This window comes from Candoia aspera, chromosome 6 (genome assembly GCF_035149785.1).
Source record: "Candoia aspera isolate rCanAsp1 chromosome 6, rCanAsp1.hap2, whole genome shotgun sequence".
NCBI lineage: Eukaryota > Metazoa > Chordata > Lepidosauria > Squamata > Boidae > Candoia > Candoia aspera.
In genome coordinates this window covers 66,590-89,601 of record NC_086158.1, presented here as the reverse complement: position 1 = coordinate 89,601, position 23,012 = coordinate 66,590, and the positions used below count along the sequence as shown (strand labels likewise).

The following is a 23,012-nucleotide window of genomic DNA, read 5'->3' as shown; positions in this document are numbered from 1 at the left end:
GACCTGTTCCTGCTAATATCGCTGCTCTGAGAAGGGGCTGGCAGAGCTTTTAATCTGCATGCATCACAAAAATAAGCTCTCCTGCCCAACGAATGAGGGCATGGAAGACTTGTGGCTGATAGCTTCCATAAGTCCACAACAACAAAGACATCTGGGCATATTTTATTCTTTTGCTATTGGAGCCGACTTCTAATCATCCTCCATGCAGTAGAGGACTCTGTCACTACCCAGTTCATTTTTGCAAGTGGGGGAGACAGGAGAGCGTGAATTTTTATTCCACCCTATCCCTTACTCTACCTGGAAAAAAGTCATGAAAAGTTACCCAAACTAAAGCAGGGTGTTCATTTGTGCACACCTGTCATGAGCACTGATGGTGAGCAGGAGGGGTCCCCTATCCGGGGGGGAAAACGCATGCATAGTAGTGAGTTGAGCAGCCATTCAAAGAGACACAGATCAGACCCGCCTTGACTTTTGGGGTTTATCTGTCTGGGTTTTCCCACGCTTCTTCAGTTTGTTAGGATTTTCTGTCTAATGTAGCAGTAATAAAACACTAGAGGCCTCCTCCTCGTCTCAGCGTGGTTCCTGGCTGTTAGGACAACACCCTACTGAACCTGGAAGGGTGGTGTCCACCCCACTCCTGGCTTTCTGTGGGAGCAGCGGCCTGACTCTTCAGTTGGGCTCAGGCTTCACCGGGATACTGAATTCACCCATTTTATGAGTTGGCCCAGCTCGTTAAACTATTACCTGAGAACACTGACCTGTCACGGCATGCTACCCTCCCATAAAAAATCAAAATCGAAGGTTAAGGTTAAGATTAAGCAAGCATGTTTTAACTGACCAAATCCAGCATCTTGGTGAGAATGGCTGGTCACTTTTGGAAACCGAGGAACTTCTCTTGGCCTGATTTCCCAGTGCCCATGAGGTAGGACAGGTTTGTGGGAAGGTTTCGGCAGCACTTCTGCTTAGCATTTCCAGCCCTCCGGGACCCACAGTTGATGGGGCTGGTGTCGTCCTCCTCCTCTTTTTTTTTTTTGCTGGGTTGGGTGAAACATATTACTTCTTCTGGAATCTATGCTGCCTCTCCACCAGAAGGCACAGATTATAGACACCTTGATGTTAGAAGAGTTGGCATTGTAAGAAATGAACGTACTTCTGGGCACAGAGCAGAATGCAGGCGGGCTGTTTTGTGCTGGTAAAGCCCCCTGTCAGTTCCCCCAACTGCGAACACAGCCCACCACCTCAGAGTCCCAACTCCCGTCCCGTCCTCCTGTTTTGGACTGAGTGGCACCTGCATGTTGGAGGGTAGAAGTCGGTCTCCACTGAGCTGCTCGCACGGGGCCTCTCTGACCTACTGGACATCCGACACCCATCCTTTGTTTGCCCCTCTTTCCTTCTCTTCTTCAGCAGTCATTCAATGACAAGCGTAAAAAGAACCTCTTTTCCCGAAAATTTCCCTTCTACAAGAACAAGGACCCGAGCGAGCCAGAGACCAGTGATATTGACCGTAAGTATGTGGGGGGGAAGGCCGCGTGTGCCACGTGGTGTGGCCTTGGAGAGGGTTCCAAGAGCTGTGGAGAGCCAAGCCGTGGGGCAGCAGGGTGGGCAACAGCTTTCCTTTCCTGGCGGAGCTGGGGGGGGCAGCCTCACTGGCCACATTTCGAGATGCAGCTTCAGGGAAATGGTCGCTGAGCGAGGCTCGCTTTGCTAAAAGGTTAATTATTGCCCTTCAGGGGCCTCATGGCTGAACTTGGCCCAGGCGGCTTGGCCCCCCACCCAGGCTCTTGGAATTGCCTGCCCTCGAGCAGCCTCCTGATGTGCTACTGACGGTTGTTTTCTCTGTGATTGTCTCCTTGTTGCTTGCCCTCGGGAACTACTCCACAGGAGATCCCTGGAGACATGGGATCAAAAGGCCTGAGTAAGTGACCCTCCGGCTGCTCATCTGCACACCCCACCTGTGCCCAGATCCGTCCCCCTTTTGGGATCCAGCCCATTTCTCTGCTGCAGGTTGACTTGTTTTTGATAGTCTGCCATCTTGTTAAAACATTCCTCTTTTCATTTGGGGCTGAGATGATTCTGTATGCTTTCCTGTTTTGTGAGCATTTGCACACTTAGATTGGTCTCTGAAATCAGAGGCTCAGAAACAGGACGTTGACGTGTTTTTAAGGGTTTCCTTCCTGGCAAACTGTGCAATATTAAAGAACAAGGTACCGTTGGTAGAGAAACAGCCCCAGTTGGAGAAAGACTGCCAGGTCAAGCCTCTCAACAGCTGTGGTCAGGACCATTTCGAGGCCTTCCTGCCCCACACACTGTTCCCAGACACCGTTATTACTGGGCAGGTGGCTTTCCCGAAGCACGAGCCAAGGCTTGCAACCCAATTCCTAAATATCCCCTCCTTCCCTTCTCAGATGGTGGCTCAGTCCCGGTTTAAATTAGATCCATTTGCCACTTAGATGTTCTCTATAAAATAAGCCCAGGTCTACCCTTACATTGGGATCACTTCCCCTGAATATGAGCGCAGCCTGTGCTGCCACGCCCCACCCCCATGCCCAGGTTTCTCCTCAAGCCAGCCCCCTCTCTCCAAGGAGTCGTGAGGCAGTTTGGCCCTGCAGAGCACCAGGCACCTGTTCCTGGTGTTGGGCTCCTGGCAAGTGGCAGCGTTCGTACCAGGCAGGTCAGCCTGGGCCAGAGGAGGCCTCCCAAATTAGTCTAAACACCGCCTTTCCTTAGGGATGAAACAAAACAGGCCTTGGATGGGCAGGTAAAACCACAGGGATAACCTGACCACCTAATGAATCAGGTTTTAGAAGCACTGGACCTTCCTCCTGAGTCCAGAATGGGGCGGTCTGCATTGCTCAGCCTGTCTCTCGGCGCCTGTGGCCAGTGAAAGGCACCCGTCGAGGCCAGAGGCCCGCCTAGCATGGCTGAGCAGCTCGAGGCCTTGTCCTCCAAGCAGCTGAGCAGGAAGGCTCTCCCAGCTGCTGACGGGGAGGTCCAGGCCTTGGTGGAAAGGCAGAGCTGCGCTTGGTTGCGCTTGAAGGCCTGCTGCGGATTACTCCTCTTCCCCCTAACCCTAACCCCTTGCCAGGCAGGGAGCCTCGGCAGCTCCCAGCGTCAAGGGATGCAGACGTGGCCCAGGCTGTTCCTGAGCAACACGCTGGGCTTATCTTCTCAAAACGGCTCTGGGCTGCCACCTTGTGTTACAGGGAGCCCCGGAAGCATGGAGGCTCCGGTCCGCTGGCCCTGAGACACTGTCAAGCCCCTTCCCTCTCATGCAGCTCATATTCAGACTTGGGTCCTGTGCCACAGAGAGTTGGTGGTTACAGACTCCATTACTGACTCCATAGATCTCCATCTGTGCTTTTGTCCAAAGCCCCCATTCTTAAAACCAAAAAATGCCCCCAGAATGGTGGGTAGCCCGAGGTGAGTCAGTGACCTGTGGCTGATGTCTTCTGGGGATTCTCACACTCCTGACAGGCAGCTCCCTCGTGATTTGGGGTGATGTTTCTGCTTTCCTGCAAAGCAATCTCTGAAGGGAACACCAGGGAGCTTGCGAGGGCCACAACTCAGGCACCTTCTGCACTTCCGGAAAGCAGATGCGGAAGACCGCAGTCTGTTCCAACACCGGGACAGGCGTTGCTTGCTCTTCCTCTGCATGGAGGCAGCTGGCCTCTGTGCCCCACAACTGCTGTTTGGGGGGCAGGCTGTTCCCCATCACATCCAGTCCCAATGAAGGGTCCTTTCTGAACCTGTCCTCCGTGGCTTTAGCCAGTCCCCTCCGAGTTACGCCCACCGCTCTATTTTGCGGTAATAAATTTCACCGGTCAGGGATGGGCTAGGCCTGGTCCTAGACCCGGCCACTGGATGGAAGCAGGCAGGGAGCCACCTTTGATAACTGCCTTTCTCTTGAAATGTGTCCCGAACAGTGGGCTTCTCTTTTGGTTTTAGGAAGGTTGACGGGAGGGGGAGAACTCCGCTTGCATGATACTGTGACGTTGTCAACAGATGCCTGCCAGGCACCTTGTTTTTCTAAGTAATCCATGGAAATTACTTTTGCCTTTGATGTACATTCAGTTTTTTTATTTCTGGCATTGCTCCTTATTTCTCCCTTATACTATTTTCAGAGCATGTGACGTCCAATGCCAGCGACAGTGAAAGTAGTTACCGTAAGTGTATTAAATTGTGTTTCTCTTTTGTGTGGTGTGTGTGTGTACTTACATAAATTTAGGGTTAATGCTAAGAGCAGCTGGATAATGGGGCTGCCCTTGAAGAACACCCTGAAGCTTCAGCTGGTGCAAAATGCAGTGGTGCAGTGGTTATGTGTGCTCTCATTCAGCTGCTTTGGTTCCCAGTTTGCTTCCGGGCCCAATTCAAGGGGTTGGTAATACCCTGCAATGTATTTCTTAAGCATTAACAGTTTTGCATTCCAATTGCAACATTAGGAGTAAATGTAGAAGTAGGATTCTTTGATCATTCCAACAAACTGGGCTCAATCCATAGATTTTTCTTCTCCTGTGGATTATACATGCTTTCTTTTGGTCTGATCACAGAATTGTAAAGTATCTTAGGGGCCATGTAGTCCAACCCCATGTTTAGTGTGGATCTGCTACAGAATATCTGGAAGATAGTCTGTTGGAAGGCCTCCAGAAAAAAGAACTCCCCTCGTCATGTGGCACCTGTTCCACTGGCTGATGGGAAATTCCTTCTGACATCCAGCCTAAAATGCTTCCTGGCAGTTTCAACCCACTGGTTCTGGTCCTGCCCTCTGGGCAACAGAGAACAAGTTCATGTCCTCTTCTGAGTAATATAGCTGTAGACTATGATTACCTCTCTCCCTGTCTTCTGTTCTGCAGGCTGAACATTTCCAGGTTTTTTATCACTTCCTTGTAGGGCTTAGTTTCCAAACTGTGAGGAACGCGGGGTCAGATATTCAAACAGCAAGAAATCTCACTGCAAACCATCGAGCTTGGTGAAAACCTTTCCTTTTGATAAGTGTGCCAGCACGTCCTTCATTAAGGGGAGAGGGTACTGATTGCTTACTGAGATGGCATTTATTCCATGGTAATCGGTGCAGAGTCTGAGGAGCCATCCTTTTTTGCCCGGAAAAGCACTGGGGCAGCTAAGGGGGAGTTAGCTGGCTCGATAAAACCCCTAGCCAGGTTTTTGTCTATGAATTCCGAGAACTTTTTTCTCAGTTTCGGTCATAGCACACATCTTTGGCTTGGGCAGTTTAGCTTTCGGGTCAATTTCAATGGTGCAGTCAGTTTTCCTGTGGGGTGGCAGTTGGTCAGACTCCTTTTCGTCAAATACGTCCGTAAAATCTGAGTATTCGGCTGGAATGTATGTTTCTGCATGTGGCTTTCCTGCCGGAATTTGGGTAAGGAGTATCCCAGCCACATTTCATTTTTTGGTTGGTGCAATGGGGGTGTTGCTGGCTGTGTCTTTGAATATTAAGGCCCCCAACTCCCAGTCTATTTGTGGCTTTCTACTTTTTAGCCAGGGGAGCCCCAAGATGATGGAGTAGTTGGCAACAGGGGCTATAATAAATTGCAAAGTTTCCTTATGTCCCTGTCATGAGTACTGATGGTGAACAGGAGGGGCCACTATCGAAGGGGCAAAAATGCATGCGTAGTTTAGAGAGTTTGAGCTGTGATTCAAAGAGACACGGGGTTTATCTGTCTGGGTTTTCGCACACTTCTTCGATTTGGTAGGATTTTCTGTCTACTGTAGCAGGAATAAAACACTAGAGACCTATTCCTCGTCTCGGCGTGGTTCTTGCTTAGTCAGGACAGTCCCCCCAACTGCATGGCCACAGTCTCAGTCCGGAACTCTATGGGACCCCCATGGGCGATGGAACCATCCATCTGGGTAAAAACAATGGGGTGATTAAGTCTCTTAGTTTTGAGGCTTAGCGTGTTGATTAGTGCGGGGTGAATTAAACATTTTGTGCACCTCGAGTCTAACATCGCCGTTAAGTTGGCTTTGTGGTGGGTTCTCAAGTTTTTTAGTTCCACTCTGACTAACAAGGTGGGGCAATCATCACTCACCAACGGGTCTTCTTTCTCGTCTTCCTCCAAGGCAGGCATGTTGCGCCTGGGAATTTCCACCTGTTCGCGGGCGCGATTTAGAACAGGTGAAATTCGTTTCCCAACGGCTTCTGCTCATCCAGGTCGGAGTCCTGGCTTGACTCCATTACTGGGTTTACTTCTGGGTCTCTGCATGCGAGCGCTGTTGCCGCGGCTCCCTTGCGCTTGGTCGGTGGGGTTTTAGTTGCCTTGTTTCCTCCCTTGGTTGGTTCTGGTTCTCCACGGGGGCACTCTGCTGCTCGATGGGTGTCCTTGCTGCATTTGAAGCACCCGCCTTTCTTCCAAGCGCGATCTTTTGGATCCTCTCTGTCACAGAATAGCTTTCATTGGGCCGAGGGGAATTGGCCCGGCGCTCCGGTATTCCTCCCTGTGTAATGATTGCCTATCCTAACAGACTCAGACTCAGAAGCAGGAGCTTAAGAATATCTGGTTTATTAAAGAATAGTATGCAAATACAGAGAAAGCTGAGAATGAGCAAAAGCGTGCCAAATACAAACTAAAAACCCTCGGTACAAACGTAATCCCTCCCCTCGTCCAACCGTTTCAAATTCCCCAAGCCCAGGTACTGGTAATGAGTTCTGCTGATGTCCTGGGAAGAAAACCTTGAACACAGTAGATAACCCAAACACATTCCATTCCCCTGAACACACATAACAAACCCGGCAGAAGGAGTTCACAGCCCCCTCCTAGACAGAACACGCATCAGCAACTTAGTTTGACATGCGAAACATTACGATGTACAATGCACGTTGAAACGGTGAACATGACACCCTGCTGCTTGTGCTTGGAGCTGTCTTTGGAATTGGTATTGGGTATTCTCAACTTCTCCTGCAAGGTGGATCCATTCCTTTAGAGTAGGGGGGTCTCCTCTGCTGAGTGCACATCTTAGAATCTCCGGCTGCAAGCCCCGTTTGATGTAGTCAATCTTGGTGGTCTCCGACCAGTCCATAACTTTTCCGGCGAGGGCTCTGAGCTCCACGGCATACTCTGCCACGCTTTCCCCCCCTTGCCTAAGTTGCTGGATGGCCGCTTTCACCTTCGTCTTATCAAGTGAGTCTTTAAATCGCTCCCGCAGGGCTCCCATGAAATCTCGCGGGCTGTTTAGCTCCGGGGCCATGCCATCGTGCAGCTGCACATACCAATCAGCTGTGGTTCCGCGGATCCTGGCATCAACCTGGCTCACCCTCTTGTACTCATTTGGGAAGTAGGTCCCATATTCCTTCATGTAGATGGACACGTTGGTTAGGAAAAACGCCAACTGTCATGGATCGCCATTGAATTTAACTTGTATCTCTTTCAGGGTCACTACGGGCGCCGCCTCACTGGTCACAGCTCTCCCCCACTCATCTTGGCTCTCTGGGTGGCCTCTGCTCCGCCGCCGCCTCACTGGAGAGTCGAAATCTCGGGTTGGGGTTAGGGTGTGGCGTCTTCCCCGCAAGTCTGGCGATGCCACTCTCGAGAGCTGGGTGGAAATCTCCACCAGGGGATATGCCATGGTTTCAAGGGTTTTCGACACCTGTGGCAGCACCACTTCCATGGCAGACAGCCTTGCCTCCAACCCCCGCATTGCTTGCGGGGTCCCATCGGTGTCTGTCACAGTCCCGGGGGACCCCGGGCTCAACACCCTTACTTGCGCCTCCAGAGGTGGTGGGGCTCTTCCTTCCTCTTCCTTGGCCCCGGACTGTGAAGGTCCCACCTGTGGTTCTTCCAGTACCACGTCTGGAGTCTGAGGCTCTCTCACAAAGTCGAGGGTGAGAAGCGCGCTTTCCAGCTCCGTAGCGTTGAGCCGGGGTTCCATCTCACACTCGCTCTCCCCGCTCCCGGAGCTCTCCTCCGACTCAACCTTCTCCTCTTCCTCCTTGGTGTACAGCGCTGTCCTCTCCGGTGACGGCAGGGGCGATGGCTGCTTCGCTCGGGATTTCCCGTGTTTCGGCATGATTCGTTAACTCTCAGCTGAGTTACTTTCTCAGGAAGAGTTTCCGAACACAGAGATTCGCAGCTTAATGTCAGCACCTGTTCATTCGAGCATTCACACAGTAACAGTCAGGAGGCTGGGATCCTTTAACTGCTTTAATGAAGCGAAATGAATGGTACAGAGGTCAAGCTGCGAATGGAGAGTTCCCGCTCAAACCTAGATTTAAAACTACATTCCCTTAACTGGTTCCCTTTCCCACGAAAGTATGTCACCTCCCCTCCCATCTAGGTGGTGTTTCTGGTGTATCTTAAGCCATTGTCCTTGATGTCTCCCATAGCCATAATAATACACTTCACACTCCAACCTCACACCCCCTCCCTTCTGGCGACAAGGAGTCTACACCGTTGATAAGGAAATGATGGCAGATGGTCCGATAAGGGGTTCTGTGAATCCCTTGATTGGGGGGATCTGACATCAGGTCTCAGGAAAGAATTGCTTTATTAAGATATAGTCCCTGTCCATTCAAAGACTCAAGTGAATCAGATTCCCTGGATCCCTCCCTTAACTTACCTCATTTTCCCGCCTTTCGTTTGAAATCGAATATTTACAACTGCTTTACGGCTTCATTCCCAGCTGCATTCCTCGGCTGGTGTCCATTTTCAGATAAGGCACTAACCAAAACAGTTTGGCCCCATCTCTGCTGAGTCGGTTGGCGATGTCTCTGTTCTCAAGCAGCAATTAGTCCCTTCCCCTCCCTCCTGTACAATTCATGACAGAGGAGAAGAACCAGAAAAGTTTTATGGCTTCTTGGACAAGCCCCTGACACAGACTGCTCACCTTCTTGGTAACCTTCCTCTGAACTTGCTGTCCTTTTGAACTGTGGTGCCCAGAACTGGTCCAAGTGGGGTCCAACCAGGAGCAAAATAGAATGGAACAGTGATTTCCCATGATCCGGACTCTGTCCTCCTGTTAAGGCACCCCAAGGTAGCCTTTGTCTTTTTAGCGGCTGCATCACACTGCTGGCTCACGTTCACCTTGTAATCCAAAGGACACCCAGCTCCCTTTCACATACGCTACTGCCGGCCCAGGGCTTCCCCGTCTGGTACTTTCCTCCCCAGATGTAGAACCTGAAGCTCCTCCCTTTTCTAAAACATTAGTCACCCCTCCCAGCAAAGGGTCATCTGCAATCTTCAACCCCTTCCACCAAGTCACTGACAAACATGTGGAACAGAAGAAATTCCCCCAACATGTAACTTCCCCTTTCCCCTTTCTCTTTTCTTTTTTCTTTCCCAGATATTTTTAACAGAATTTCCGTTCTCTGATTCCTGGATTTCTGTGCACGAATATTTTTCCTTTGCACAGGATACAACTTCTCCACCTTTTCTGTAGGGTCTGCTTTTTTTTAGTGAGTTGTAGCCTTCCAGTGCTATTGCCAGTCATGAGTATCATGAGTATCATCCCACCGTTTGGTGATGCTGCCTCTCCTGATTTCTGGTTCCCGCATGCTACTGCCCGTGAGTGCCCCATAAATCCCTTGAGTCCCCATCCTCTCTCCCTTCTCATTCTGCTTCCTCGCTCCCATCTGGGCTTTTCCCACCCAGCCTCTTTGGTTCCAGTTTAAGGCTCTGCTGGTGAGACGGGCAAGGTGCTGCCAAAGCCTGCCTGCCTGCCTCCCAGTGTTCGTGAGATTAGCCATCTCCCCAGGAATCCCTCGCGAAGGTAGCCAAGGACAGTACCATATCTGCCAGAGAGGGATGGAGCTGTGTATCATAAAGTAGGTTTTCGGTTGTCCATAGGATGGAACATTGTAAAAGACCTGATTTGGTTATGAATGAGATCTTGGTTCAAATGTGCCAGGAGCTGTCCAGTTGGACCTGTATAATTATCAGATGTTGATGGGTTGGGGCTGAGAAGTGACCGAGAAGAAAGTTGCTGTTGCTTGTTTCAGCTGCCACTTGCTGCTCTGCTTCTGTTTTGCAGCTGGGCTGGAGCACTTTGGGTCAAGGGCTTGCAGCATAAGAGAGGCACTGGGCATTTTAAGAAGAGCCAAATGGCCCACAGGTGGCCTTCATGGTGCTTCTGCACCAATCTTGCAGCCCCCACATGATGTAACGAAGTTCATTTCAGTAGACTGAAAAATAAAGCCCTTTGACCAAAACCTTATTGGTCAAAGAACATGGCCTCATTAAGGACTCTGCAAGCAACACGTGCAAAAAAGAGAAAACAAAAACTTCAGTATGAAACTTAAAGTAGCACAGTAGAATCCTGTTGAAAGGGTGATCTTGCTCCCTTGTTAGCGAGTGTCTCCATTGTGCTCCAGCATTAATCTAGCTCATTTCCCTCGCAGAAAACGGTGGGCTGAGACTATCTGGGCAGCTTTAGGGTGCAGAGTGCCCCCCCCCGCCTTTGCTTCCAGAGAACCAGGGAGGGTCCCTCCAAAGACACGTCCTCCGGTTACATCCCTGCTTTGGGCCCCGTTTCTCTTTCCAGACCGTGGCCCCTCCTGCTCCCGTCTCCTGGGGTTATTCTCACGGCCTGTTACACGCTGGCAGTCCAACCCCCATGTCCAGGAACACAGCCATGTCTTCGTGGCCCTGCAGAGGCAACAGGGTTGGGGCCGGTCGGATCGCTGCGGGGCAGAGTTCTGCCGGGCGGGTCCAACCACGGAACAGGCGCTCTGCCCAGGTCCGGCCAGGAGACCTTCCTGAGTGGGTGCCAGGGCCATGGCCCGCCTTCTCCGGGGCAGAGGCATGGAAGTGGGCAAGCACCACAGAGCAGCCGCAGAAACAAATCACGAGGGCATTTGCCCTGCCAAGTGCAGCTGATCAAATCTGCCTCCTTTTGGACTCCTAAAATGGTGTCTCTGGAAAGCTCCCTTTTAATGCTTTTTCTAATGTAGCTATTTATTAATAATAGTTCATACTTTTATGTCAAAGCTGCCAGGGACTGGGAGAATTCCTGGTTGGAAAGGGTCTGATGGATGGAGTGCATCATGTAAAACAGGTAAAGCAGGTAGGACGTCACTGTCTCTGATTGTCTCTCTCTGACTTTCCAGGTGGCCAGGAAGAGTATGTCTTGTCTTACGAACCAGTCACACAGCAAGAAGGTTGGTACCTTTTGGCCCGTGAACGAACCCGCCAGAGATTAGGTGCCGCCCCTTTTCTGGGATGGAGATGTCCTTGCTTGATAACACTTAGCACGACAGAGAGCGAAGCCCACAGAATTTGACCTTCCCTGCACTATGTGGCTGCTGAGGGTGTCCTCTTCTGCCCTACCTGGGTGGGTCCATCACAACTACATCGTGATTTTGAAGAGTGCTGGAGGACAGAAAAAAATGGAATGGTGTTCAAGAAACATTGGTTTCATTGCTGCTTTTAATGTAGCTAATCAGCTGCCTATTTTGTTATACCTTTAACTTATGCCTGCCTGCCTCCCACGGTTTGTGAGATTAGCTTATGGCATTTATAAATAGTTGTTGGAAGAACGAGGGGTCACCCGTGTGCCTGTAGTCTGAAACACTCATCAGTTCTCCTTGTGGTCAGGGAGTGTTGCCGATCGGGCCAATGGCCCCTGTCATCTTTGCCGCCTGGCTCCTGAGCTCACCCTGGGGCAGACTTTCTCTGGAGTCCTTTGATCATTTTTGCACAGCTTATCAAGCAGGGTTTAGACCAAAGCTTGCATTATTGTCATATTTTCTCTCTTAGATTACTGTGGAATAACAGACAGAAATTTACTGGGATTTAACTCCTCCTTTGTTACCAAGGGGATACCTGGGCTTGGCAGACAACACATTCATTTCTTCCTCATCTGTTTGCAGTCCCTTTTTGCAGTTTTTGTGTTTGTAAGTGCAGAAAATCTCAACTCCCACAGGTAAAATGTTGGAAACCATATGAGGATTATCAGGGCCTAGATTTGTAAAAGAGTCCTGAATCTTCTTCTCAAGCCCTTCAACATCCTTGTAGCAACCTGGCCATATTATCCTGCCCAAATTCTTAACTTTTCTGCCATATTAATTTTTCTGAAGAAGATACATTTTCAGTTTTGCCTGGCATGCTGGTGTTTACCTTCTTTGCATGTTTGGCAGGACCCACGATGCAATATCACCTGCCGACAAGTCACAGGGAGTAAAGAAAGAAGCATCACATCCTTCATTGAATACAGACGTGACTGCACTTTTCTTACTGATGCCATCCAACCTCCCCAGGGGAGGAGATTCACCTGATTAGTTACCGTTTTTTCACAAAGCTGGGTAAACAGATGTCTAATACAGTTCACGATTTGAAGGACCACATCTAGCAGTTTTCAGCCGTGGCAGTTGACACAGAGAAACTAAGGCGGTGGAGGCTTTTCTGCTGCTTTACTGTATATGGCAAGACCGTGTACCACAAGATCCAGGCCTTTACCTGATGTTGGGCTTCCCCTTCAGTCCCTCCCCCAGAGACTGTTCCCCTCTAACGCTCCTGCTAACCCTTCGCTCTGTCTCCCTCTCCCTCTCCGGGCTTACCAAGAGAGAAAAAGAAAGGGATGTGCTAGATTTACAACTGAGGTGCTGGGCGCCACTCGCCTCCTTTCCGTGGATCTGCTCAGCCAATCACCGTCTTCATCTCTCTTCCCAGAGGCGAGGGCTTTGCCCAAGGCCTCCACCTCCCTCCTTTCTGTCTTGGGTGCAGATGTCGTCCCCCAGCACTTCGCTTCTCTTCCTCCAGGGAAGCCACCCGCGGACTTTTCTTCTCCTTCTCCACTGGGAACCAACAACTGTACATACTCACGCAACTTTACTCCCCATTTTACTCGGTCTTTTTCTCCCCACGTGTCCTCGTGTGTGTCTCTCTCCTCGCCCCCCCAATTTTGAGTCATACCCTTAGCATGTTCCCCGGCGGTTGAGGTGGGTGTCCTCCCAGGGCCCCAGTCCCCAACACCTGCCTAGGAGGCGAGGCCAGCGGGGCTGCCGTCTCTGCCTCTCCCCACGACAGCCCTGGCTAGCAGCCAGGCCAGCTTATCTGCCTGCGGGACCGCCCGGCTGCCCTGCAAAGTCAGCTGCTCCCCCTCTGCTCTGCCCATTGGTTGGCTGACGCCAGGGGCCCGGCGAGGAGCATTGTCGCCCTCAGGAACATTGGCTTGTTCCCTGTCCTGCTGCTGTAGCCAAAGGTGTTTCAGACAGTCAGACAAAGGCAAATACTTCCCTTTCCCATCCAGGGTTGGTCAGGGACACAGTAAAGTCTCCCCCAAGGTCAGTGGATGGAGGGGGAGGAGGAGATGGCACCCTTTGGAGTGTGCTGAGTTTTGCTTTGCCTGCCTGCCTGTCCGTCCACTCTGCCCACCCAGCCATCTGCCTCAGGTCCTCGAAGTTGGGCTGTTGAGGTATTCTTTGAGAAATGCCAGCGGTACTCTAGTCTTCTCCCACTTTCCTAGGTGAGCAACCATCTTCCAGAAAAATTGGTGCCGGCTGGTGCTAGAGAGATGTGGCGCTTTTTCTTTCCCCTCGCTCTGTTCTCTCACCAAAGGCTGCCGGGTCTGTTCATGTTTTTCAGTCAGCTACACACGCCCTGTGATAGTGCTGGGCCCTATGAAAGACCGTATCAATGATGACCTCATCTCTGAATTTCCCGACAAGTTTGGATCTTGCGTCCCACGTACGTATGCCAGCTGCCTGGGGAGCGAGGGGTGGAGAGATGGGTGATGGAAGGCGTGTGGGCGCTGTGGATGGTTGCTGTTGCCGTCCGTGCGATTAGAAGGTTGGATTGTTGATATTTTTAGGTATTTCCGGTATGGTTACTTACAGCGTATTGCTTGTGTAAGCCACTTTGGGTTTGATTGGAGCAGCATCACTGCACGTACAGGTGCAGCCCTTGGAAGCTGTCAGCCAACATTTCAGCTGGGCAGCAGGATCAATGCAGCAAGAGCAGCTGCCCATTCGTGGATGCCGAACTCCCTGTCCCTGTGGGAGGGAAGAAAGGCGCTGTCCTGTTGGGGCCCGGGTGGATTCATCCGGGGAGTTGGCCAATTCCAACTCCAGCTGGAGTGTCGGGATGGCTGATGTTGGAGGGGTGATTGCCAGAGAGGGCAGTTCTAAGAGGCAGGGCTTTGGACTAGGAAGAAACCGATTATGTTACAGATTTAGTTTTGTGCAGTCTGTTTTTTTCTTCCAGTATTTAAGAAGTTTTGGATAGTTTAGTTCCTCATTAATCATCCATCATAGTTTGTAACCATGGTTATGTTTTTGCATGTTGTATGGGTAGTCCTTGGATAACAACCACTTGTTTAGTGACTGTTCAAAGTTACAATGGCGCTGAGTGAGTGGTATTTACAACTGGTCCTTGAAGTTCTGGCCATCCCAGGACCCCCACAGTCACATGATCATGATCTGCGAGCTTGGCAACCGACTCACACTTAATGACGATTGCAGCATGATCGCCATTTGTGACCTTCCCTGCCACTTCCCTCAAGCAAAGGCAGCGGGGAAGCTGGCAGGGGAGGTCACAAGTCACTCCTGTAAGTTGCTCCCGCTGCCTTTTCTCCTGAGGAGCCTGGCTGCAGAGTGCCCCCCCCCCCCGCCTTTGCTTCCAGAGAACCAGGGAGGGTCCCTCCAAAGACACGTCCTCCGGTTACATCCCTGCTTTGGGCCCCGTTTCTCTTTCCAGACCGTGGCCCCTCCTGCTCCCGTCTCCTGGGGTTATTCTCACGGCCTGTTACACGCTGGCAGTCCAACCCCCATGTCCAGGAACACAGCCATGTCTTCGTGGCCCTGCAGAGGCAACAGGGTTGGGGCCGGTCGGATCGCTGCGGGGCAGAGTTCTGCCGGGCGGGTCCAACCACGGAACAGGCGCTCTGCCCAGGTCCGGCCAGGAGACCTTCCTGAGTGGGTGCCAGGGCCATGGCCCGCCTTCTCCGGGGCAGAGGCATGGAAGTGGGCAAGCACCACAGAGCAGCCGCAGAAACAAATCACGAGGGCATTTGCCCTGCCAAGTGCAGCTGATCAAATCTGCCTCCTTTTGGACTCCTAAAATGGTGTCTCTGGAAAGCTCCCTTTTAATGCTTTTTCTAATGTAGCTATTTATTAATAATAGTTCATACTTTGGTAAACAATAGGGAATATGTTTATTCTCCTTCATAGAACCATTGAGTTAGAAGGGACCTCAGAGGTCATCCAGTCCAACCCCTTGTGCACTGCAGAATTCACTGTCCCCGACAGATGGCTCTCCTGCTCCTGTTGGGAAACCCCCAGCAAAGGGGAAGAAACTCCCCTGTGCAGTAACCGCTCTTACTGTCAAGAGGTGGTTCCTCGTGTCTCGTCTGTGAACCCTGACCTCGGTCATCAATTAACCAGGCAGACCAGCTGAAGGACCTCCTGGGCTTTCCTGCAAGAGCTGCGGTGTCCAGAAAGGGTCACTCTCCCTGTCCGCCCCTCCGTTCTGTCGGCCATTCTTCTGGGCACTGAAGCGTGTGTGGGGCTTGAACCTCTCTTCGTCGGGCCTCCAGCCCTGCTGCCTATAGCATAAGCGGAAGGTGCCATTGCCCGCGGATGCTGCTGTGCTCAAGGATGGCTTTCTCCCCTCCCTCCCTCCCTCTCTCTCGGTAAAGATACCACCCGACCGAAGCGCGATTACGAGGTGGACGGGCGAGATTACCACTTCATTGTGTCCCGAGACCAGATGGAGAAAGATATTCAGGATCACCGGTTCATTGAAGCCGGCCAGTACAACAACCACCTCTACGGGACGAGCGTCCGGTCAGTGAAGGCGGTGGCCGAGAAGGTAAAGGCTTCCTGCAGCCTGCCCACACCCTGTACGTTGAGACGTGGGCAGCGTTATGCCCTGGCCACTGGCCGGCAGCTGCAGTAGGCATCCCTCTGTGCCGTCCGTAAGCAGCCTCTCCTCCTCTGTGCCAGGGCAAGCACTGCATCCTCGACGTCTCTGGAAACGCGATCAAGAGGCTCCAGATAGCCCAGCTGCACCCTGTGTCCATCTTCATCAAGCCTAAGTCGGTGGAAAATATCATGTGAGTCCTTGTCCTGGGCACTCCGTTCCGCCACTCTGCGCGACGGGGCTTTGCGCACCCATGACGCCTTCAGGATGACCCTGGTGGTCCTTCCGAGGCACCGGCATCCACGCTGGGTATAGTCTGTGAGCTCCCGTCCCTGCCATCTGAGCTGCGTAATGCCGGTGGTGCAGTTCCACAAAGTTACTAAAATGATGTGGGGCACCATGTGGAGGCACAATTAGGTGAGCCGTGTGGAGTGGAGAACCCGCTGCTCCACACGCCCTCCCCGCTGCCCAGCTGAAGGGAGCCCTGCCCCTGTGGCTTCCACAGGCCTCCAGAGGTGTCTGTTTTTTCAGGTATCTGTGGTTATTTTCAGTACAAGGTGCCAAGTATATATTTCATTTGGATGGTCTACCTAGTGTTGTTACTTGGTTAATAATGCTAATGACTTTGAAATATCTGCAAACTTAGGGAAATGAATAAGCGATTGATGGATGAGCAAGCTCGAAAAACGTTTGAAAGAGCCATGAAGCTGGAGCAGGAATTTACAGAACATTTTACAGGTTGGAACATCTCTCTGTTCCCTATTTGTTGCCAATGCTGTGGATGTTAATATCTTTTTGCTGTAAAGGGTAGTCCTGGAATGTCCCAGAACTAGCTAAAAATTTCTCTCTGTAGGGCCCTTAGAGACAATGGCAAAAATTGTTTGTTTATTTGAACTCGGAGCCAGCCTCTGTCCATGCTTTTTGCAATAACCCAGCACCTGGGAATCTCTCTGTTGTTCCACCAAGCTAGGTTTAAAGTAATGGTGCTTTAGCACACTGTTCAGTTTGCCTTTCCTAGTGTGAGAGAAGCAGCCCCAGGCTTGGCTGCACACTGTAAGCTCTGTTCTTGGGGGTCCCAGTTAGGGGGTACAGTGGCTGGTTGGCCCTTGTTTGCAGCATGTGATTTGGCAGAGGGGGGCCATCCCAATGGGTGGAGGCTGTCCAGAAGGGCTCCTGTACCATCATCTGGGGGATCGAGAAGGGGAAGGCTCCGAACAAGCCCCCCCCCTCCCGTGAGCAGTCTTTATGGGAAGCCATACGCTGAGGAACAGAGGACTGAGAACAGAGGGGAGAGAGCATTTAAACAGAGCGGGGACAGCAGAATAAGGGGGCTGCGAGGGCTCTGCAGAAGCCAGGGAAAGAGCAGAATTAGGCCTCAAGACCTGTCCTGTTTGCTTCTCTGCAGCTATTGTGCAAGGTGACACACTGGAAGAGATTTACAATCTTGTCAAGCAAGTAATTGAGGAGCACTCCAGCCCCATCATTTGGGTGCCAGCCAAGGAGAAGCTCTGAAAGTCCCCAGATTCCAGGGGTCAGTGTCTGCCCGCCTGGCCGCCAGCCTGCCCGTGCTTCCCACCTCCCCAGCATCTCTTCCTCTGCTGGGGGCTCTGGAGCTGCCGGGCCCCAAAGACGACACACAGAGTCCCTTTTTGACTTCAACTTTTTGCAAGCTGCTGGTCGAGTGCTCTTTTCTCAATGATCAAGGACTCTTTCCACTCCTGTGGATAGAAATGGAGAATAATGTGGTTAAAATTCCTTAATGTTTAAGGGAAAGTATCCTTCAGAGATTTTGAGAAAACAAAGCTTTTTATGCAGCATTTTAACAATTTTGTAATAAGATGAAAGAAAAGTGGTCTTAATGTAAATTGTGAGCAATTTTGCACGCTTGAGTTTGCCGGCATGATTTCATTCAAGAGATTTGAGTTCAAGATTGAGTTTCACAGTTTCTGCAACAAATTTATTTTTTCTGTCAATTTAGTAAGAAACTTTTTTCAAAATCAAAGCTAATGTATTCTTAACGGCATTATTTGAAAAAGAAAAACTAATTTTCATAATTTCATAAGAAAATGTTTATAGCCTTATTATTTTTTCTGTTGCTCTCACAGGGTGAAATTTTCTCCTGTTTTTAAACTAGAACTGACAAGACTACTTGGAATGTCTTACAGATCTTAATAGATAACAATGCATTTTCAAATTTTAGGTGCTTAAAAACCTTGGACTTAAGAATTATGGATTTTATTCTGAAAATATTTTAAAGACAATTATAATTATAATGGTCAGAGTCCTCAGTATCTAAAAATATAAATACATTCTTAGCCAGATTTTAATGAATATTTTACCCATAATAACTGCTTATTTTGTTATAATGAAACGATATACATACATATTATATATATATATATATATATATATATATATATATATATATATATTAAACTTTCCTTAATTAAAGTCTAAGTGTGAGTCTAAAGCCGTTTTCTTTAAAAAGCTCCACAGCAAAATACATATTATTTCACACCTCTAAAGCTGTTTTCTTTAAAAAGCTCCACAGCAAAATACATATTATTTCACACCTAGTTTTGAGAATCCCCGTAGGAAAGATTGATTATAAGCAACTAGGTTAGTGTTGCTGTGTGTTTGACAGGTTCCTGTCCCACCTCTGAACAGGGACAGGGTGGGCTTCTGGACACAAGGACACAAGTGCCCCCCCCCCCGAAAGTGGGAACTGCCTCCTGTCGCTTCTGTTCAGATGCCGGGTCCAGGGGCTGGGGCAGCTCCTCTTCGGCTGTAAGCAGCTCTTATCGATGGCCACTCAGTGCCTCAGGAGGAGAGCCACGAAACAGTTTAATTGTACAGCAAGTTGTAGGGTGTATGGCTATGACATCATAGAGAGAAGATTAAGAGTTGGGTTTTCAGACAGAACTCTGGAAATAAGACAAAATTGAAACTCTTGCCAGCAGCACCTGAGCTAGCGAAGTTTATCCTAGTGTAAGAATATTTTAATACATTGTACGCAATTTTTAAAATACAGATTTTAAGGGGAACTGGCTTCTGACAGGAGAGGCAGGTTTCATGCCACTATCCAAAACTTTCCTCTTATAGCCATGGATTACCAGTAAAACTTACTTGTGTTTTTCTCACCATTCAGTTTAGCATTATCCACAGAAGCTAGAAAAACAGAACTTGCACTCAAACTGTCAAATCTTACTTGGGAAGATTAAAGAAAGATGGGCTGAATTTTGAAAAGGAGAGAAGACAAGTCTGTGGTCTTCTTTGTGAATGTTTTGGGGCCACCGATGGGAACATTTGCTTCCCGTGAGGCCAATTCTTGTGTCCCTGGCGCAAAGACTTCCGCGGTGGCTAGTGCCTCCAAACCTCGTGGTAGAGTCCGGCAGTCCTGCCCCCAGATGCCAAAGAAAACCAAGGTGCCATTGTAGGGACAATGGAGGTAGGCCCAGAATGGACAGCTGGTGACATTCAGAAGGCCAGAAATTGTGCAGGGCTAGAGAAAGGCGGTTAACCTTGTTACGTAATTCCTGTGGGTCGTTTTGTAACAAGGAAAGGCAGTCTTTTTGAGCCAGTGTCTCAGTAGAAATCTTGCAAGATTGTCATTACCACTGTTGCAAAATAGTATGTGACAAGATTTGCAGCCCTAAAAATCAGACTTTCTGAACCTCTCCAGTTACTAAGCGGTCAAGGCATTATAATCTTCAGGAGAAGCTATTCTGAGGTGCACAGGACTGGATTTCCTAGATGGATTGTTTTTGGACTTTTTAAACAAGGGCAAATAATGCGAATGGCTTTCTAGGTGGTAGGTAATCAGCACCTTGAAATGCGCCTGGAAGCCTACTGGAGGCCAGTGCAGCCCATGCAGCAGTGGTGTAGCACAGGCGAATGTGGACGCGCCCAAGACAGTCCTCGAGGTGTCTAATGAAACTGGCCAATGATTCCAAGGTCAAGCTAAATAGAGAAGGAGAAAAAAGCATCTTGATGGGTAGAAAAGAAATAATTCCATTTGTGATGCCTGTACTAATGGATTAAAATCCTGCATCTTAACCCGTCAACAAAATTTACCAACAAAAAGGAAGAACCAAATTTACCAACAAAATGGTCCAAGAATTTAAACCACCATAGCAAAGGCTTTTCTTGCATCAACCAAATATCTGATTGTGAATCAGGTATATCCACTAGTCGTCTAATATAATCTGGTGCCTGATGTCCTTTTATGTAACCAGGATGCGTAATTAACACAGGATGATCTAATAAGGGTAACACACTTTGAACAGAGTGCCTTCGGTGGATGAGCAGCCATTAAATATGTTCAATCAATCAATCAATCTTTGAAGCAAGGCCCCGTCAAAATTTAGTATCCATATTTAATGAGGAAATCAGGCAGTAACTATAATAACGCTGCTAATTTATCAGATTCAAATAATTGTACATGTTTCCCTTGAAATCTTTAATTGTAAGAATATTATTTTGCTGGCATTGTTTTAATATGGAAGCCAATAATCTACCAGATTTTTCTCTTTTTCCCCTGTACTCTTGCTTTACATTATTCAATAGTTATTGAATATCAAGTGCATAAATACAATTAAGCTCCATTTTAGCAGACGTAAAGTTATTTAAAAGTTCTGGAGAGTTTGTCTTGTATAATTATTCAAAAATTTTCAGGTTTCTACAATTTACATAGCTAACAAATTATGCTCCAAGAAATAAGGTTGTACCACTTGCCATGAGTTAGAAAAGTTATCAAAGCCAGACCACAATCAACAGAAAGATCCAAACCTAATTAAAACCATAATTGCAGCCATAATAAGCTGACCAGCCAACCTAGGTGACCTAAACATCTGGGTTAGGGCTCTCTATAACAGGGCTTGAGGGGACCAAACTGGTGGGTGTAATTGCAGATTGCAGCCCTACTTCTTTGTACACCCGTGTGTACAATATTGAACCATGTGCAAAAGGGCAGAGTGCAATCCATGGCTGTGCCCAGCATTTTTTCCACCTCCCTCTCCCCCATTGCAGGCAGCCCTGATCTGGATCTTTTACAGGACCGTTGTTAAAGATAAATGATCTCCCATTGTTACAGATACCCTTAACATCAAAAATCTCTCTCCAAAATACTTCTTTCTTGTCCATAATTTTAGTAGAGCTAATTATCAGGGTTACTGCCATCCAGCAGATTTAGGGTTATCACCAATATATGTTTCCTGAAAAATCTGCTGCTTCTTGAAGGATACCTAAGGCCTTTCACATTTCAGAAAATGTGCTTAAGCAACATCAGAGGGCTTTCAAAGGAGAATTAAATCTATCTGTTCTTGCTAGACATGTATATCTGAGTAAACAAACTTCCTTTTTTAAGCTGGCAAGATATTTAAATAATTGTCTCCAAATTTAAAAGTATCTTAAACTTCTCCCACTTTAATGTATTTCCAGCAGCTGTTTTTGAAGAGAAAAATTTTAAATCCCTGTACTGTATGTATTAAGACTTGGCCTTTGTGGCACAGGGACCATAGAATTCCTTTTTAGTAAATTTTCTAGGCCTTTCAGATCCATTTAATGCACAGAAGTTACTGTCTGATCAGGACAATTTTGATTCTTCGAACATGGCAAAATTCCATTTTATTGTCTATAGAACTAGCTGAAAATTGATCGAGTTAATGGCATAATGGTATCTATTTTTACTGTTGTTTATATTCTGCATTTATGTTCTGGAATTCTGGTCATTGACCACAATGAAAGTTGGTTTATCCCTTGGGAGAGAAGACTGAAGCAAAATTAGAGTCAAGGAGCTGTATCTTCTCCCCCTCCGCTGTTTCTACCACCCTCTTTCTCTTACTCCTGATATAGCCAGAACCACCCCCCCACCCCGACCCCTTTGTTGCTTTTAGCTTCCTGGGGAGAGCCAGAGAGGATCTCGGAGAAACTATGCAGAGACAGCTACAAAAACATGCTTTAAGTCTGAGCAATAAAGAGAAGGTTAGGAAGAAACTATGACTCTGCCTTAACTCCCTTTTGGGCAAGGGGGAGGGAAGGGAAACGCAGTTGGGCTTTTGGGATTCTGCTGCAGTAACCTCTTGCTGTGGGGGCGTGGGCCTGGCCTGGCCTGCCTTGAAGGGCTGGCATCAGCCCCAAAAGGCTGCTTGTGTTTTCTTGCAGGGCATATCAGCATCCGTTCTGCCCTTCGGTGTCCCTCCCTCCTACCTCCTGGAAAGGGCCCATTTTCCTTACCCCCCACCCCAGGTACAGTGTTTTTCTTCTGGGAGGACCCAAAAGCTGGGTTCCAGCAGGGCTGACCATCCCCTTGCTCTATTCCTCTTGCTCCTGTTGGTCAATCTTGGAGACAGGGCTGACTTCTTCGTTTACTTCTCTTCCTTACAAAGAATCGCCTCCTCTGCCTGCCTCCTTTTTTGATAATTCTCCTGATCTAGCAATACCCTCCTTTAATGACTGACTAGTGCCCCTGAGGTGTACTTTGAATTGGCTACCTGCGGTTCTTCCAAAATAGACCAACCTGCCTTCCGTTTGCCTGTACTGAATGCCGACCCTCCAGAATGGCATTCCTGCCCCCTCCCCCCGAGAGACATGCCGGATGGCCCTGGCCCTGTGGCCTTCAGGAAGGCCTTCTTCCACCGGGCATGGGGTGGCGGGTTGGTGAGCAACCCGACCCGAGCACTTCCAGTGAGGAGCATTTTTAGTTGGTCTGTATTGTATCTTGTGTGGTTGGTTGTCTTCCTGTTACAGTTTCTTTTTTCTTTTTTGTTGGGTTTTCTTTGTTGGTTTTTAATGTAATGTTAACTGCCCAAGTGGTGAGAACAAGGTGGGTGGTCAAATAAGTGAGCTAAATAAATAATCTATTTAATCAATAATAAATAAACGCACATGGAATCAGCTGCTGCCTACTCTGGTGACGCCTGCTCTAGTGCTACCAACAGGGCTTGGCCTGACTGCAAGCCTGGCTCCTGCTCAGTCCACCCTCCCAAGAACGGTTTTTTCCTTCATTGTCATGCTGGTTTCCTAAAAGTCAGTGGTCTTGGGTGCCTCTCCCTGGTTCCCCTCCTGGGTCCTCCTTGGCATGAGGAGTTCTTCCACCCAACCATCAGGTGGCTCTGCTGGGCAGCCAACGCCTCCTTTTCCGAGCACTGCCTGCGTCCGGAGGAGGACTACGAGGGTGGACCCGTTTATGAACCTTGGCAGGCAGACACT

General features: G+C 49.1%; 1 protein-coding gene across 19 annotated transcripts in view; it reads left to right on the top strand.

Annotated features, from left to right (window-relative positions):
• Positions 1 to 17,776, top strand: part of DLG1 (discs large MAGUK scaffold protein 1) — a 114,433-nt gene extending 96,657 nt beyond the window's left edge. For 11 of the 19 annotated variants that reach the window (XM_063306186.1, XM_063306193.1, XM_063306184.1 and 8 more), the window contains 8 exons: positions 1,405 to 1,504; positions 4,122 to 4,163; positions 11,054 to 11,104; positions 13,530 to 13,631; positions 15,580 to 15,752; positions 15,887 to 15,996; positions 16,450 to 16,541; positions 17,209 to 17,776. In XM_063306186.1, coding sequence (XP_063162256.1) covers positions 1,405 to 1,504; positions 4,122 to 4,163; positions 11,054 to 11,104; positions 13,530 to 13,631; positions 15,580 to 15,752; positions 15,887 to 15,996; positions 16,450 to 16,541; positions 17,209 to 17,315 — 777 coding nt within the window. In that variant the 3' untranslated portion in view covers positions 17,316 to 17,776. Of the gene's footprint in view, positions 1 to 1,404; positions 1,505 to 1,881; positions 1,916 to 4,121; positions 4,164 to 11,053; positions 11,105 to 13,529; positions 13,632 to 15,579; positions 15,753 to 15,886; positions 15,997 to 16,449; positions 16,542 to 17,208 lie in introns of all 19 variants that reach the window. The other 8 variants (XM_063306197.1, XM_063306195.1, XM_063306190.1 and 5 more) reach the window with 2 other exon arrangements.
• The last annotated feature ends 5,236 nt before the right edge of the window (positions 17,777 to 23,012 follow it).